The sequence below is a fragment of the Podarcis liolepis genome, assembly GCF_965112155.1.
Source record: "Podarcis liolepis genome assembly, chromosome: 9".
Taxonomy (NCBI): domain Eukaryota; kingdom Metazoa; phylum Chordata; class Lepidosauria; order Squamata; family Lacertidae; genus Podarcis; species Podarcis liolepis.
In genome coordinates this window covers 11103701-11114545 of record NC_139564.1, presented here as the reverse complement: position 1 = coordinate 11114545, position 10845 = coordinate 11103701, and the positions used below count along the sequence as shown (strand labels likewise).

Sequence of the window (10845 nt, the reverse complement as noted above, 5' to 3'; positions counted from 1 at the left end):
TAGTGAGCAGGAAGAGGCTGTGGCAGAGAGCAGTCCAGAATCAGAGGCTGGAGAGGAGGGGGACCAGGAGACAGAGATGAGGTGGGCTGCTGAAGAAACCATGGAGTCTTCCTTTCCTGCTGCGACCAGCTCCTCTCCTCCCTGGTCTCCCATAGAGGAATGAAGAGGGCAGAGCAAAGAGAGACTAGACAGAGACTAGACTAGACAGAGCCTCAGCTTGCTGTTGTTGTGGAAGAACCAGGGAGAGGAGGAGTCTTAGAGAGTGGTGGGAAGGCGAGGACCTCCAGTCCTCAGAACTGCTTCTTCGGGGCCAGACCTACAGAGAAGAGTTGCTGTGATACTAGGCCTGAGCTGTTTTGGTTTCTTTGAATAAAGAGTGAACTTCCCTGACACCTGTTTTTTTTATTGCTGACCTACTCCAGACTCCAGCTCCTGACATCAAGTGCCGTTAAACTATCTGAACAGTGCAATGCAGTAGAAATGGGAACCAGTTTTATTCATTTTATTCAAAAATGAATAAAACATATAATAATAAGTACTGGAGATGCAAAATACAAAAAGGAACCTTCTACCATATGTGGTGGACATGCCCCGAAATTGGGAAATTGTGGAGCATGATCCACGAAGAAATAAAGAAAATATTAAGAATATCATATAGTAAAAGGCCAGAGGCATTCCTTTTAGGAATTTTAAATGACAATATTCCAAAAGACAAAACTATTTTTTTCTTATACACAATGTCTGCAGCAAGAATCCTGCTGGCTAAGTACTGGAAAAGGAATCAGTTACCCACTAGGAGAGAGTGGCTATGTAAGCTCTCAGAATACTTAGAATTAGCCAAATTGACAGATATAATAAGACAAAAACCAAAAAGTGAAGTAAAAAAAAGAATAGGAGTGCCTAAATGAATACCTCAAAAGCCAAAGTTCGAGGGCAGAAATCTGGCTGAGTCTGGAATAACCTTGTGAAGTGAAAGGATATGAAAGAAGGATATCTATCTAGATGTTAGGATAGAGATGATAAAGAAAACAGGAAAACAGGAAGACAGAATGAGAGATAAAGGAGGTGCTGTGGGATTGGTGGAAGTCAATGTCTTGTTGTTGTTTTAGTGTTTATAATATTAACTTGTAAGATATGGATTTGTTTGGTTTTTTTGTCTTTTTTAGTTTTCGAATGTTGATTTTTGAGTGTTGTGTATTGTTATCTTTTGATATCTTTCGTGTTGTTGTTGTGTGGAAAATACTAATAAAATTCATTTATTAAAAAAAAAAGAAGAAATGGGAACCAGTTACGTAACAAATGAATACACATCAATAGTCATGTTTCAGAAGAAGCAGACCTAAAAAAAAGTCTTCACCCGTCTCAAAACGAAGGGTGAGAGTTTCCAAAACGGTGCAAAAACGATACCGAAAAAGCGATCCCCCAAACTTTAAAAAAATGTCTGTTGTTACCCAGTCTTGCTCAATGAATAACTCCTCTCAGAGAACCACCTGTAGGATTTCTCCTTTGTGAGGAGTCAGGCCTCACCGCTGCTTCGCTTTCCTGGTCACCTGCGCCGTACAATAGTGAGAAATAATCTGAACGAGGATTGCGCAGTTGATAAGGAGGAAGAGCAAGCCTGCTAGCCAGATAAGCAAGAAAGTGTTTTGCCCTTTGAACTCCAGAAAATAGGCTGGCGCCAACCACAGACCCTGTCCGAGAAGCCACAGCAGGAGAAGCGTAGCAGCCCGAACCCAGGATATCCTCAGGCGAGGCAGCACAGGTGGAAGGAGGCAAAGGTACCAGAGGAAATACTGGGATGTGCACACTTTGTTGAAGCTCACAAACACCGCAGTCTGCAGGAAGCAGCAGAAGACAAGGTCCTGGTAATAAGCCAAGGATATGACCAACAGGAGGAGGAGCTGCGGGAGGAAGGCTGCAAGTCCGAGGGGAAAACTCCACTTGCTTTCCGCCGTCAGGTACAGCATGTAAAAGTAAGGCGAGAAGTTGTGGCGGATGTCTCGGCGCGTCAGGTGGTAGAGGTAGGTGTGCTCCAGAAACTCCCAGCCGTAACGGAGGTAAAACGCGAGGCCTAGGGCTGCAAACATGGAACCGGCCACCGTCCCGAAAACCAGGACGTCGCGGCTGGCCAACAGCCTTAAGAGAGGCCGCAGAAAGTCGCCGGCGAGCGAGAGCTTCCGCTTCCAAACATCTGCTTCTCTTTGCTCGGGGTTCCCGCAGCTTTGCAGATGGAGGGCTAACGGCAACGCATAGGTTGCTGGGTAAATCTTCATATGTACGGAGAGGCCGTAAAGGACGGCCGCCATCACCAAGCGCCTCTTCTCCACGTAGTACATGGTGCCAAGGACCAGGCTTGCGATGAGAGATTCCGCATTCCCCCGGCTGGACACGGCCATTGGCAGGGGGTTGAGGAGCCAGAAAGCGCAGAAGCCACAAGCCTCCCTGTCTCCCAGGCCTCTGAGAAGCAGCATCTCGTAGATGAGGTAAGCGGCAACCATATCCCCAGCAACAAAAAGGATCTTTCCGTACAGATCAGTCAAGTGAATGTTTGGGGTCAAGATCCAGGCCAGCAGCGGGGTGTAACGGTAAGTGGCTCTCAGGTAAGGAGATTTCCCTTCCGTGACGTACTTGGCGCCGTCGGTGAAGACCTGATAGTCGATGTCCGTATATTTCACCAGCATCGTCCTGTCCTGATAAACTCCGTAGAAAACAAGAGCCAGCCTGATGGCGAAAGCAGCGCTGAATAGGAGTTCTTTCCTGAGGAATCCGGAAAGGATTCGTTTCCTGAATGTCTGATGTGGCGCCATATTTGGGTCTCTTTAAGAGGGGGCGTTAAAAGAAGAAGCAGATTCCATCCTTCACGGCCACTCCTGCCTTGCTGTCGACTTCTTCAGATGCAAATCAAATCAAAAGAGCTCTGCATAAGTAGCAAACAACCCTGTTTAAGAGACAGTAAGAGGCAGAGAAAGGTCAGTTGGTATTAGCATTTTGCAAGGGCCTAGCTATTTTACCCAGTGCTTGGGGAACCCTTTGGCCTGCTGGCCATGCTTCTTTGTTTATTCAATTTGTATCCCACCCGAAGTAGTCCAGTTTATATATGATCATTGTAATGGGAATTGGGGTTGCTTGTGCGTAAACTGCAAACTGCTCCAAGCTGGTTGTATAGCTAAACCTTTCCCTGGTTTGACAGCCCTTACAACGCGACTGTCTCAGTCACTGGCAGAATCCGTCAGTGGGCATTTCCTAAACTTCTTCCAACATAAAAATTCCTTGACTCCAAGTCTCCTCCTAGATTCTCTGCGCGGAAGCTTTCTGCGCAGCGTAGGCGTGCCAAGCGGAGGTCCTGTGCTCTCTCCGCTGATCTCACTGGAAGAGTCTCGGAGCCTCCCCTCCGCAGTACTCTCAGCCTCCCCTTTCTCCCTGGTGTCCCCTGGATTTCCTTCCCCAGCGGAAGCTCTCTCTCTCCTTGCTAGTTCCCTCCCCTGCATCATTGGAGAGTCTTACCTCTCCTCTTGCCTCTGATGGCAGTTCCCTGACAATCATATTGTACCAACCGCACCATATTAGCAAAACTTGAGTGATACTTGTAAACACAACAAATACCGTTTGTGGAGTAGATGGGAACAATATTAAAGAAAATAAAAATGTGCGAAGAAAACAGCTACAGTATACACAGTACAATGAGAACGATTGGAAGACTCGTTTTGTCAGAAGTCTTTTTTATTTAAGTGTTTATTTAAGTATTAGGAAGATTAAGTTTTTATGCATGTAAATCTGCTTTTTCTTCTTTCTTTTTTCTGTATTTTCTTCTTTTCTTTTTTCTTAATTCTTTTTTCTTTAATTTTCTTTTTGTAGTATGAGACTGTAAATTCTTTGTATATGTATGTAGTTTAAATTAATGAAGATTATAAAAAAAAACAAAGTAGCCCAGAGTGGCACACATCAAAATGTCAAAACGATACAATTTAAAATAAGGTGGAAAGCCTATTAAAAGCAATTAAAAACTACCCAAAACATATTTGCAAACATTGGCAAGGGTTCAAAATTGGGCCACAAAGCAGATTTCTCCAGGCTGACCAACATCACAGTTTTTAAGGAAGGGTGAAAAGCAAATTTGAAAGAATAATAATACAAGCAGCTCCCCACTAGCACACAATCTGTTTGCGTGTGACTGAGCACCCCACAGTGCTGGAAACCCGGAAGTGGAACCTAGAAGTGGGGAGTATCTGGGAGAGGCCTCGCAAGGAGGCCCTTTGGGCTCTGCGGAGGCTCCACTGCCCTTTCTGGGTTCCCGGTGCTGCATGTGTATGCAGTCGCACAGAAGTACATCGTGTGCAAGTGGGGAGTTGCCTGTACAGTGGACACTCGGGTTGTGAACGTGATCCGTACGGGAGACACATTCGCAACCCGCAGCGTCATGCCTGCGCATGTGCAGGTTGTGATTCGGCTCTTCTGCGCATGCGCAAAGCGTGATTTAGCGCTTCTGTGCATATGCAAAGCGCCAAAACCCAGCAGTAGCCTGTTCCGGTACTACTGGGCTCGGCGCAGTGCACAACCCAAAAATGTGCAACCCGAAGAGTCTGTAACCCGAGGTAAAGGTAAAGGTACCCCTGATCATTAGGTCCAGTCGTGGCCGACTCTGGGGTTGCGGCACTCATCTCACTTTACTGGCCAAGGGAGCCGGCGTACAGCTTCTGGGTCATGTGGCCAGCATGACTAAGCCGCTTCTGGCGAACCAGAGCAGCGCACGGAAACGCTGTTTACCTTCCCGCCAAAGTGGTACCTATTTACCTACTTGCACTTTGACGTGCTTTCAAACTGCTAGGTTGGCAGGAGCAGGGACCAAGCACCAGGAGCTCACCCTGTTGCGGGGATTCGAACCGCCGACCTTCTGATCGACAAGTCCTGTGCTCTATGGTTTAACCCACAGCGCCACCTGCGCCGTAACCTTAGGTATGACTGACAATTAAAGCAGAAGCCTGGCTTTTGATTAGTGGAGCTTCCTTGTCTTGTTTTGTAAGCCGCTTGGGAAACACGGCCACAAGCAGGGAAACTAGGAATCTGAGAGAACGGTGTAGAAGGTACATAATGCAATTTGATAGGTGGTGCTAAGCGGGTCTTGTCTTGTGAGCTGCCAGGGCAGGGATGCCATTTCCCCCTACCTGTTACGTGCAAGAACAGGTTGGGAAACCTCTGTCGGCCTGAGGGCCAGATTACTTAAGTGGAAACCTCTCGGAGGCTGTGTTTCGACAGCGGGCCGGACCAGACATGCAGAACCATAAACACGATCAGGCACACATTTCTAACGCATAACCTTAGAACACAACAGGGCACATTCCCAACACACACACACTCCTAACTCACACTTTTAACTCAAAAAATCAGAGGCACAATTCTACTCACATCCTTCGGGCATGCGTGCATGCACAGAGAATGAGGTACGCATTCCAAACTCACACCTTTTGTGCGCACACATAGGGGGAAAAATCAGACACAGAGTTCTAACACACAGCCTGCATGCATGCACACAAACAAATGAGGAGACACACACTCTCAAGTCACCTTTAGCATACACTCACAAAGAGTCAGAGCCACACAATACACTGAGGAGAATCTGCACGGAAAGAACAGCTAGACTGGTGAGTGGGAGCAGCCCCAAAACCACATAACACCGGTCTTGAAAGACCTACATTGGCTCCCAGTACGTTTCCAGGCACAATTCAAAGTGTTGGTGCTGACCTTGAAAGCCCTCAACGGCCTCGGTCCTGTATACCTGAAGGAGTGTCTCCACCCCTATCTTTCTACCCGGACATTGAGGTCCAGCGTAGAGGGCCTTCTGGTGGTTCCCTCATTGTGAGAAGTGAGGTTACAGGGAACCAGGCAGAGGGCCTTCTCGGTAGTGGCGCCCGCCCTGTGGAACGCTCTCCCATCAGATGTGAAGGAAATAAGCTGCTATCCTATCTTTAAAAGACATCTGAAGGCAGCCCAGTTTAGGGAAGCTTTTAATGTTTGATGCATTACTGTATTTTAATATTTTGTTGGAAACCGCCCAGAGTGGATGGGGAAGCCCAGCCAGATGGGCGGGGTATAAATAATAAATTGTTGTTGTTGTTGTTGTTGTTATATAAATGGTAAAATAAGACCCAAGCAAAGAACAGGAAAGACGGAGTATTGAATGGATTGGGAGTGGGAATAAATTGGGAGGCGAGGCCCAGGGTGGGGTAGAAAGGAGGGTCTCATCACTTGGGAGCAGAGGGGGAGTGGTGAGACCCTTCCTCTGCTGCTGAAAGAGAAGGATCTGCTTGAGAATAACTAGAGGGCTGTCCCTGCTGTTGCAGAGTTGCAGTAGCAACAGTGACACAGAGCAGAGAATCAGGAAGCATTTTGAAAAAAACGGATGGCAAGGAAAGGAAGGAAGGAGCCGCCCGCGGCTGTCACTGTGCAGAAGCAGATCATGCGCAAAAAATGATTGACAGAAACCCACTCTTAACGATGACTAAACTTCTGCATTAGAGGTTTTTTTTAAGCAGAGGTTCGGTGGTCACCTGTCATGGATTCCTGCACTCTCGGGGTCCCTTCCAATTCTACAGTTCTATGGCTCTATGCATACCCTATTCCATACCCTCCAACATTTCTCCAATGAAAATAGGGGCATCATACCAATTGTCCGTATAGTTAAAGCTATGGTTTTCCCAGTAGTGATGTATGGAAGTGAGAGCTGGACCATAAAGAAGGCTGGTCGCCGAAGAATTGATGCTTTTGAATTATGGTGCTGGAGGAGACTCTTGAGAGTCCCATGGACTGCAAGAAGATCAAACCTCTCCGTTCTTAAGGAAATCAGCCCTGAGCGCTCACTGGAAGGACAGATCCTGAAGCTGAGGCTCCAATACTTTGGCCACCTCATGAGAAGAGAAGACTCCCTGGAAAAGACCCTGATGTTGGGAAAGATGGAGGGCACAAGGAGAAGGGGATGACAGAGGACGAGATGGTTGGACAGTGTTCTCGAAGCTACAAACATGAGTCTGACCAAACTGTGGGAGGCAGTGGAAGACAGGAGTGCCTGGCGTGCTCTGCTCCAGGAGTTGGACACGACTAAACAACAACCACCAGTCACCACTGAGCTGCGTGCATTTAATGTGCACACGTGCCCACCTTTCTATTTATGTGCATTTAGCCCGGATATGACCATTTCTTCAAGGAAGGAGAGGGAGCAGAAGTAAATAATGGGGAGGAACAGCGAGCAGGGCAGGAGTAGGACCTTTGCAGGAAACGGTACCTGTGAGGGTGACTCCGCCGCGCAGGTTGCTCCGGGGAAGAAGGTCCGCGAAGCTGCTTTGCAGCATTTGGAAAGCAAATCTCCTCGCTTGCAGGAAGCAGGAGCGGCTTGGGGAAGCGCATGCGCATTTGCGGAACTGAAGCCCCAGGCCCTTCCTCGTCCTGCTTCGCCAGGAGAGCGAGAGCGGATGGGAAGCGGGCAGGAGAAGCAAAGTGTGGGCAGCGCCAGGGCTACATGGTGCCGCACGGCGCATGCTCACCGCTGTGAAGGTAGGGGTTTGTTTTATTCTTGGGTAGAAGGGACGTGGTTCTATGCCGCTTTTCATTCAGACGACTCTCAAAGCCGCTCACGAGCAATAAATAGCAATGCGGTAATAGAGCATCGCAAATGCAGCCCAAATCACCCGAAACAACAAATCATCCATAAAACAGTTGCAGCCTAAAAATCAGCAAAACACAACGACCGTAAAAGTCGTCACATGTGATGAACATGTCACATGTATAGCATTGGTGGTTCAGTGGTAGAATTCTCGCCTGCCACGCGGGAGGCCCGGGTTCGATTCCCGGCCAATGCAACTTGACTTTTGGGTTTAATTTTGGGACGCAGGTGGCGCTGTGGGTTAAACCACAGAGCCCAGGGCTTGCTGATCAGAAGGTCAGTGGTTTGAATCCCCACGATGGGGTGAGCTCCCGTTGCTCGGTCCCAGCTCCTGCCAACCTAGCAGTTCAAAAGCACGTCAAAGTGCAAGTAGATAAATAGGTAACGCTCCAGAAGGTTCACCAGAAGCGGCTTAGTCATGCTGGTCACATGACCCAGAAGCTGTACGTTGGCTCCCTGGGCCAGTAAAGCGAGATGAGCGCCGCAACCCCAGAGTCAGACACGACTGGACCTAATGGTCAGAGGTCCCTTTACCTTTACTTTATAGCATTTATAATCTGAAATAATAATAACATCAAAAAAGCAGCTAAAAAGATAAGCATTGTTGTTATTGGGCACATGTTCTGTGGTGTTGTTTTAATTCACATATTGTAGGATCAAGCTCTGGTGTTGCAGCCAAGTCAAACGCAGAAAAAGGTGAGCATGAATGCAAGAGGGGCGGCCCACCCCCTTTTATTGCAATGGCACAGCTATGGAGGCAGGATGGCCATTGGTTTATTATTATTATTAAAGAGTTTCTTGATATACAAAAGTGTGTGCAATGTCTCTCTCTCGTATTCCCCCCCCCCGTAACATTTTTACAATTCAGTTTCATTTGTTGAGACATTAGGAAGAAAAGGGGGAAAGTGGTGGAGGGGGGAAAGATGGGGTGGGGTGGGGCCAGGTGGTGATATTTCTATTTTACTTCCTATATGTAGGGTTTGGTGTCAGCGTTGCTTGAGCAGGTTCTTTGCTGTTCACTTGTGTTCCTTTGGTGGTGAGAGAGGTTGGGGTTGGCCTAGGGTGTGGTTATTCATTTGTGGTTGGCTGTGATGGTCTTTGTTTTCATGTGTGATGTGAGTGGGGTGGGTGGGTGTTTTGGATAAGGTTTGTTGTTGTTGTTGTTTAGTTGTTTAGTCGTGTCCGACTCTTTGTGACCCCCTGGACCAGAGCATGCCAGGCCCTCCTGTCTTCCACTGCCTCCCGCCGTTTGGTCAATCTCATGCTGGTAGCTTCGAGAACACTGTCCAACCATCTCGTTCTCTGTCGTCCCCTTCTCCTTGAGCCCTCCATCTTTCCCAACATCAGGGTCTTTTCCAGGGAGTCTTCTCTTCTTACTCTAAATCTCAAGGTCGTAGGTTCGAGCCCCATGTTAGGCAAACATTTCCTGCATAGCATGGGGTTGGACTAGATCAGTGGTTCTCAACCTGTGGGTCCCCAGATGGGAGTTGTAGTTCAACAACATCTGGGGACCTACAGGTTGAGGAAGGCTGGACTAGATTATCCTCTCCAACTCTACAGTGGTACCTCTGGCTGCGAACAGGATCCGTTCTGGAGGCCCGTTCGCAACTTGAAAAGAACGCAACCCGTCTGCACACGCGCGGATCGCAATTTGCCGCTTCTGCGCATGTGCGATGTCATTTTGCACGTCTCCACATGCGTGAGTGGCGAAACCCCGAAGTAACCCTTTCCGGTACTTCCACGTCACCACAGGACGCAACCTGAAAACGCGCTACCTGAAGCAAAGTAACATGTGGTATGACTGTACGATTCTAGTCTGGGGTTTCTTCCAGACCCAGCACTGTCTTGGGAGGGTTTTGCTCTATGGATTTAGGAACTAGAGCCCTGTTTGGACAGAGGTAGCCTTGTTACAGTTCAGTTTCATAGGTTGTCATTCATAAATAGCATCAAGTACCGTATTTTTTGCACCATAACACTTTTTTCCTCCTAGAAAGTAAGGGGAAATGTCTGTGTGTGTTATGGAGGGAATGCGTACGGGTGGCATGCCTACGGATTTTCCTCCTCTAAAAACTACGTGCGTGTTATGGTCGGGTGCGTGTTATAGAGCGAAAAATTTCCGTTCTGTGATTCTCTTCGTCTAGCGGTTTTTTCGTCTTGCGAAGCAAGCCCATTGACGGATTAGCGGATTAGCGCTATTAGCAGCTTATCTGCTGATCGGATCAGCTGATAAGCAGCTTAGCGGCTTAGAAAAGGGGGGGGAACCCGCAGGAACTCGCAAGGCATTGTTGTCTTGCGAAGCAAGCCCATAGGAAATTCGTTTTGCGAAGCACCTCCAAAACGGAAAACTCTTTCGTCTAGCGAGTTTTCTGTCTTGCGAGGCATTCATCTTGCGGGGCACCACTGTAATCCAATTTCCTACATGCCCTTTTAATATATGCCCCAAAATTCCCCTTCTTCAGGTTTCAGCTCTCCTTGACAAGCTATTTGGAAGTTGAATATCTGAGAGGCACCACCACACAGAACCCTTTTAGTATACATGAATTTACGTTGTGGCCTTTGAATAAAGATTCCTACCTCCTGTTCAGGGAATGAAAACATCTCCTGCCCATAACTTTTGACCAAGACTTATTTTCCCCTAATGGAGTTCACCTGGCCACCCCAAGATTTCAGAAAAATCATGCAGGCCTTAGGTAGACTGGGTGGTAACAGGGCTGTCTTTGACTGAACTGAAATGTTTTGACCAGTTACTTAACTTATAAATTGAAAGTGTTGCTTCTGTTGTAGCGGTAGTTAATTAGAAACCTCTATGTGAGCAAGATAGTAGACAATTGAGCATGACCATTAAAAAAAAAAATTAAAATTAAATATAAGTAATAAAGGTAGCCATTTTTACATAAAATAATATACCATGATTTGTTAGGGTAATACATTGTGTTAAGTAAATAATCATTTTTCCCCCAAGTATCTGAAAGCAATAAGATCATATGGCTTGGATCATGGGGCAACCCAAATATCCTCCATTTAGTCTATATAGAATAGTTAAATCTTTCTAACCCTGAAATCCTAGTACGGTTCCTGCACATTTTTTTGCCAAGTCCTGGGAGCCAATGGGACTAGTAATTTGCCTCCAAATTCTGGGAAGTGCATTTCCCCATTAAGAAAGTTTTTGTGTCCATTACTTACATTCTAAT

At 47.2% G+C, this 10845-nt stretch overlaps 1 protein-coding gene across 1 annotated transcript; it reads right to left on the bottom strand.

The window, feature by feature from the left end:
- Positions 1 to 1434: 1434 nt before the first annotated feature.
- Positions 1435 to 7381, bottom strand: PIGM (phosphatidylinositol glycan anchor biosynthesis class M). The gene is made up of 2 exons (XM_083458888.1): positions 7277 to 7381; positions 1435 to 2938 (listed from the first exon to the last, which is right to left on the bottom strand). Exon 2 carries the CDS (start codon positions 2805 to 2807, stop codon positions 1524 to 1526), a length of 1284 nt encoding a protein of 427 aa, XP_083315014.1. The 5' UTR covers positions 2808 to 2938; positions 7277 to 7381; the 3' UTR covers positions 1435 to 1523.
- Between the last annotated feature and the right edge of the window lie 3464 nt (positions 7382 to 10845).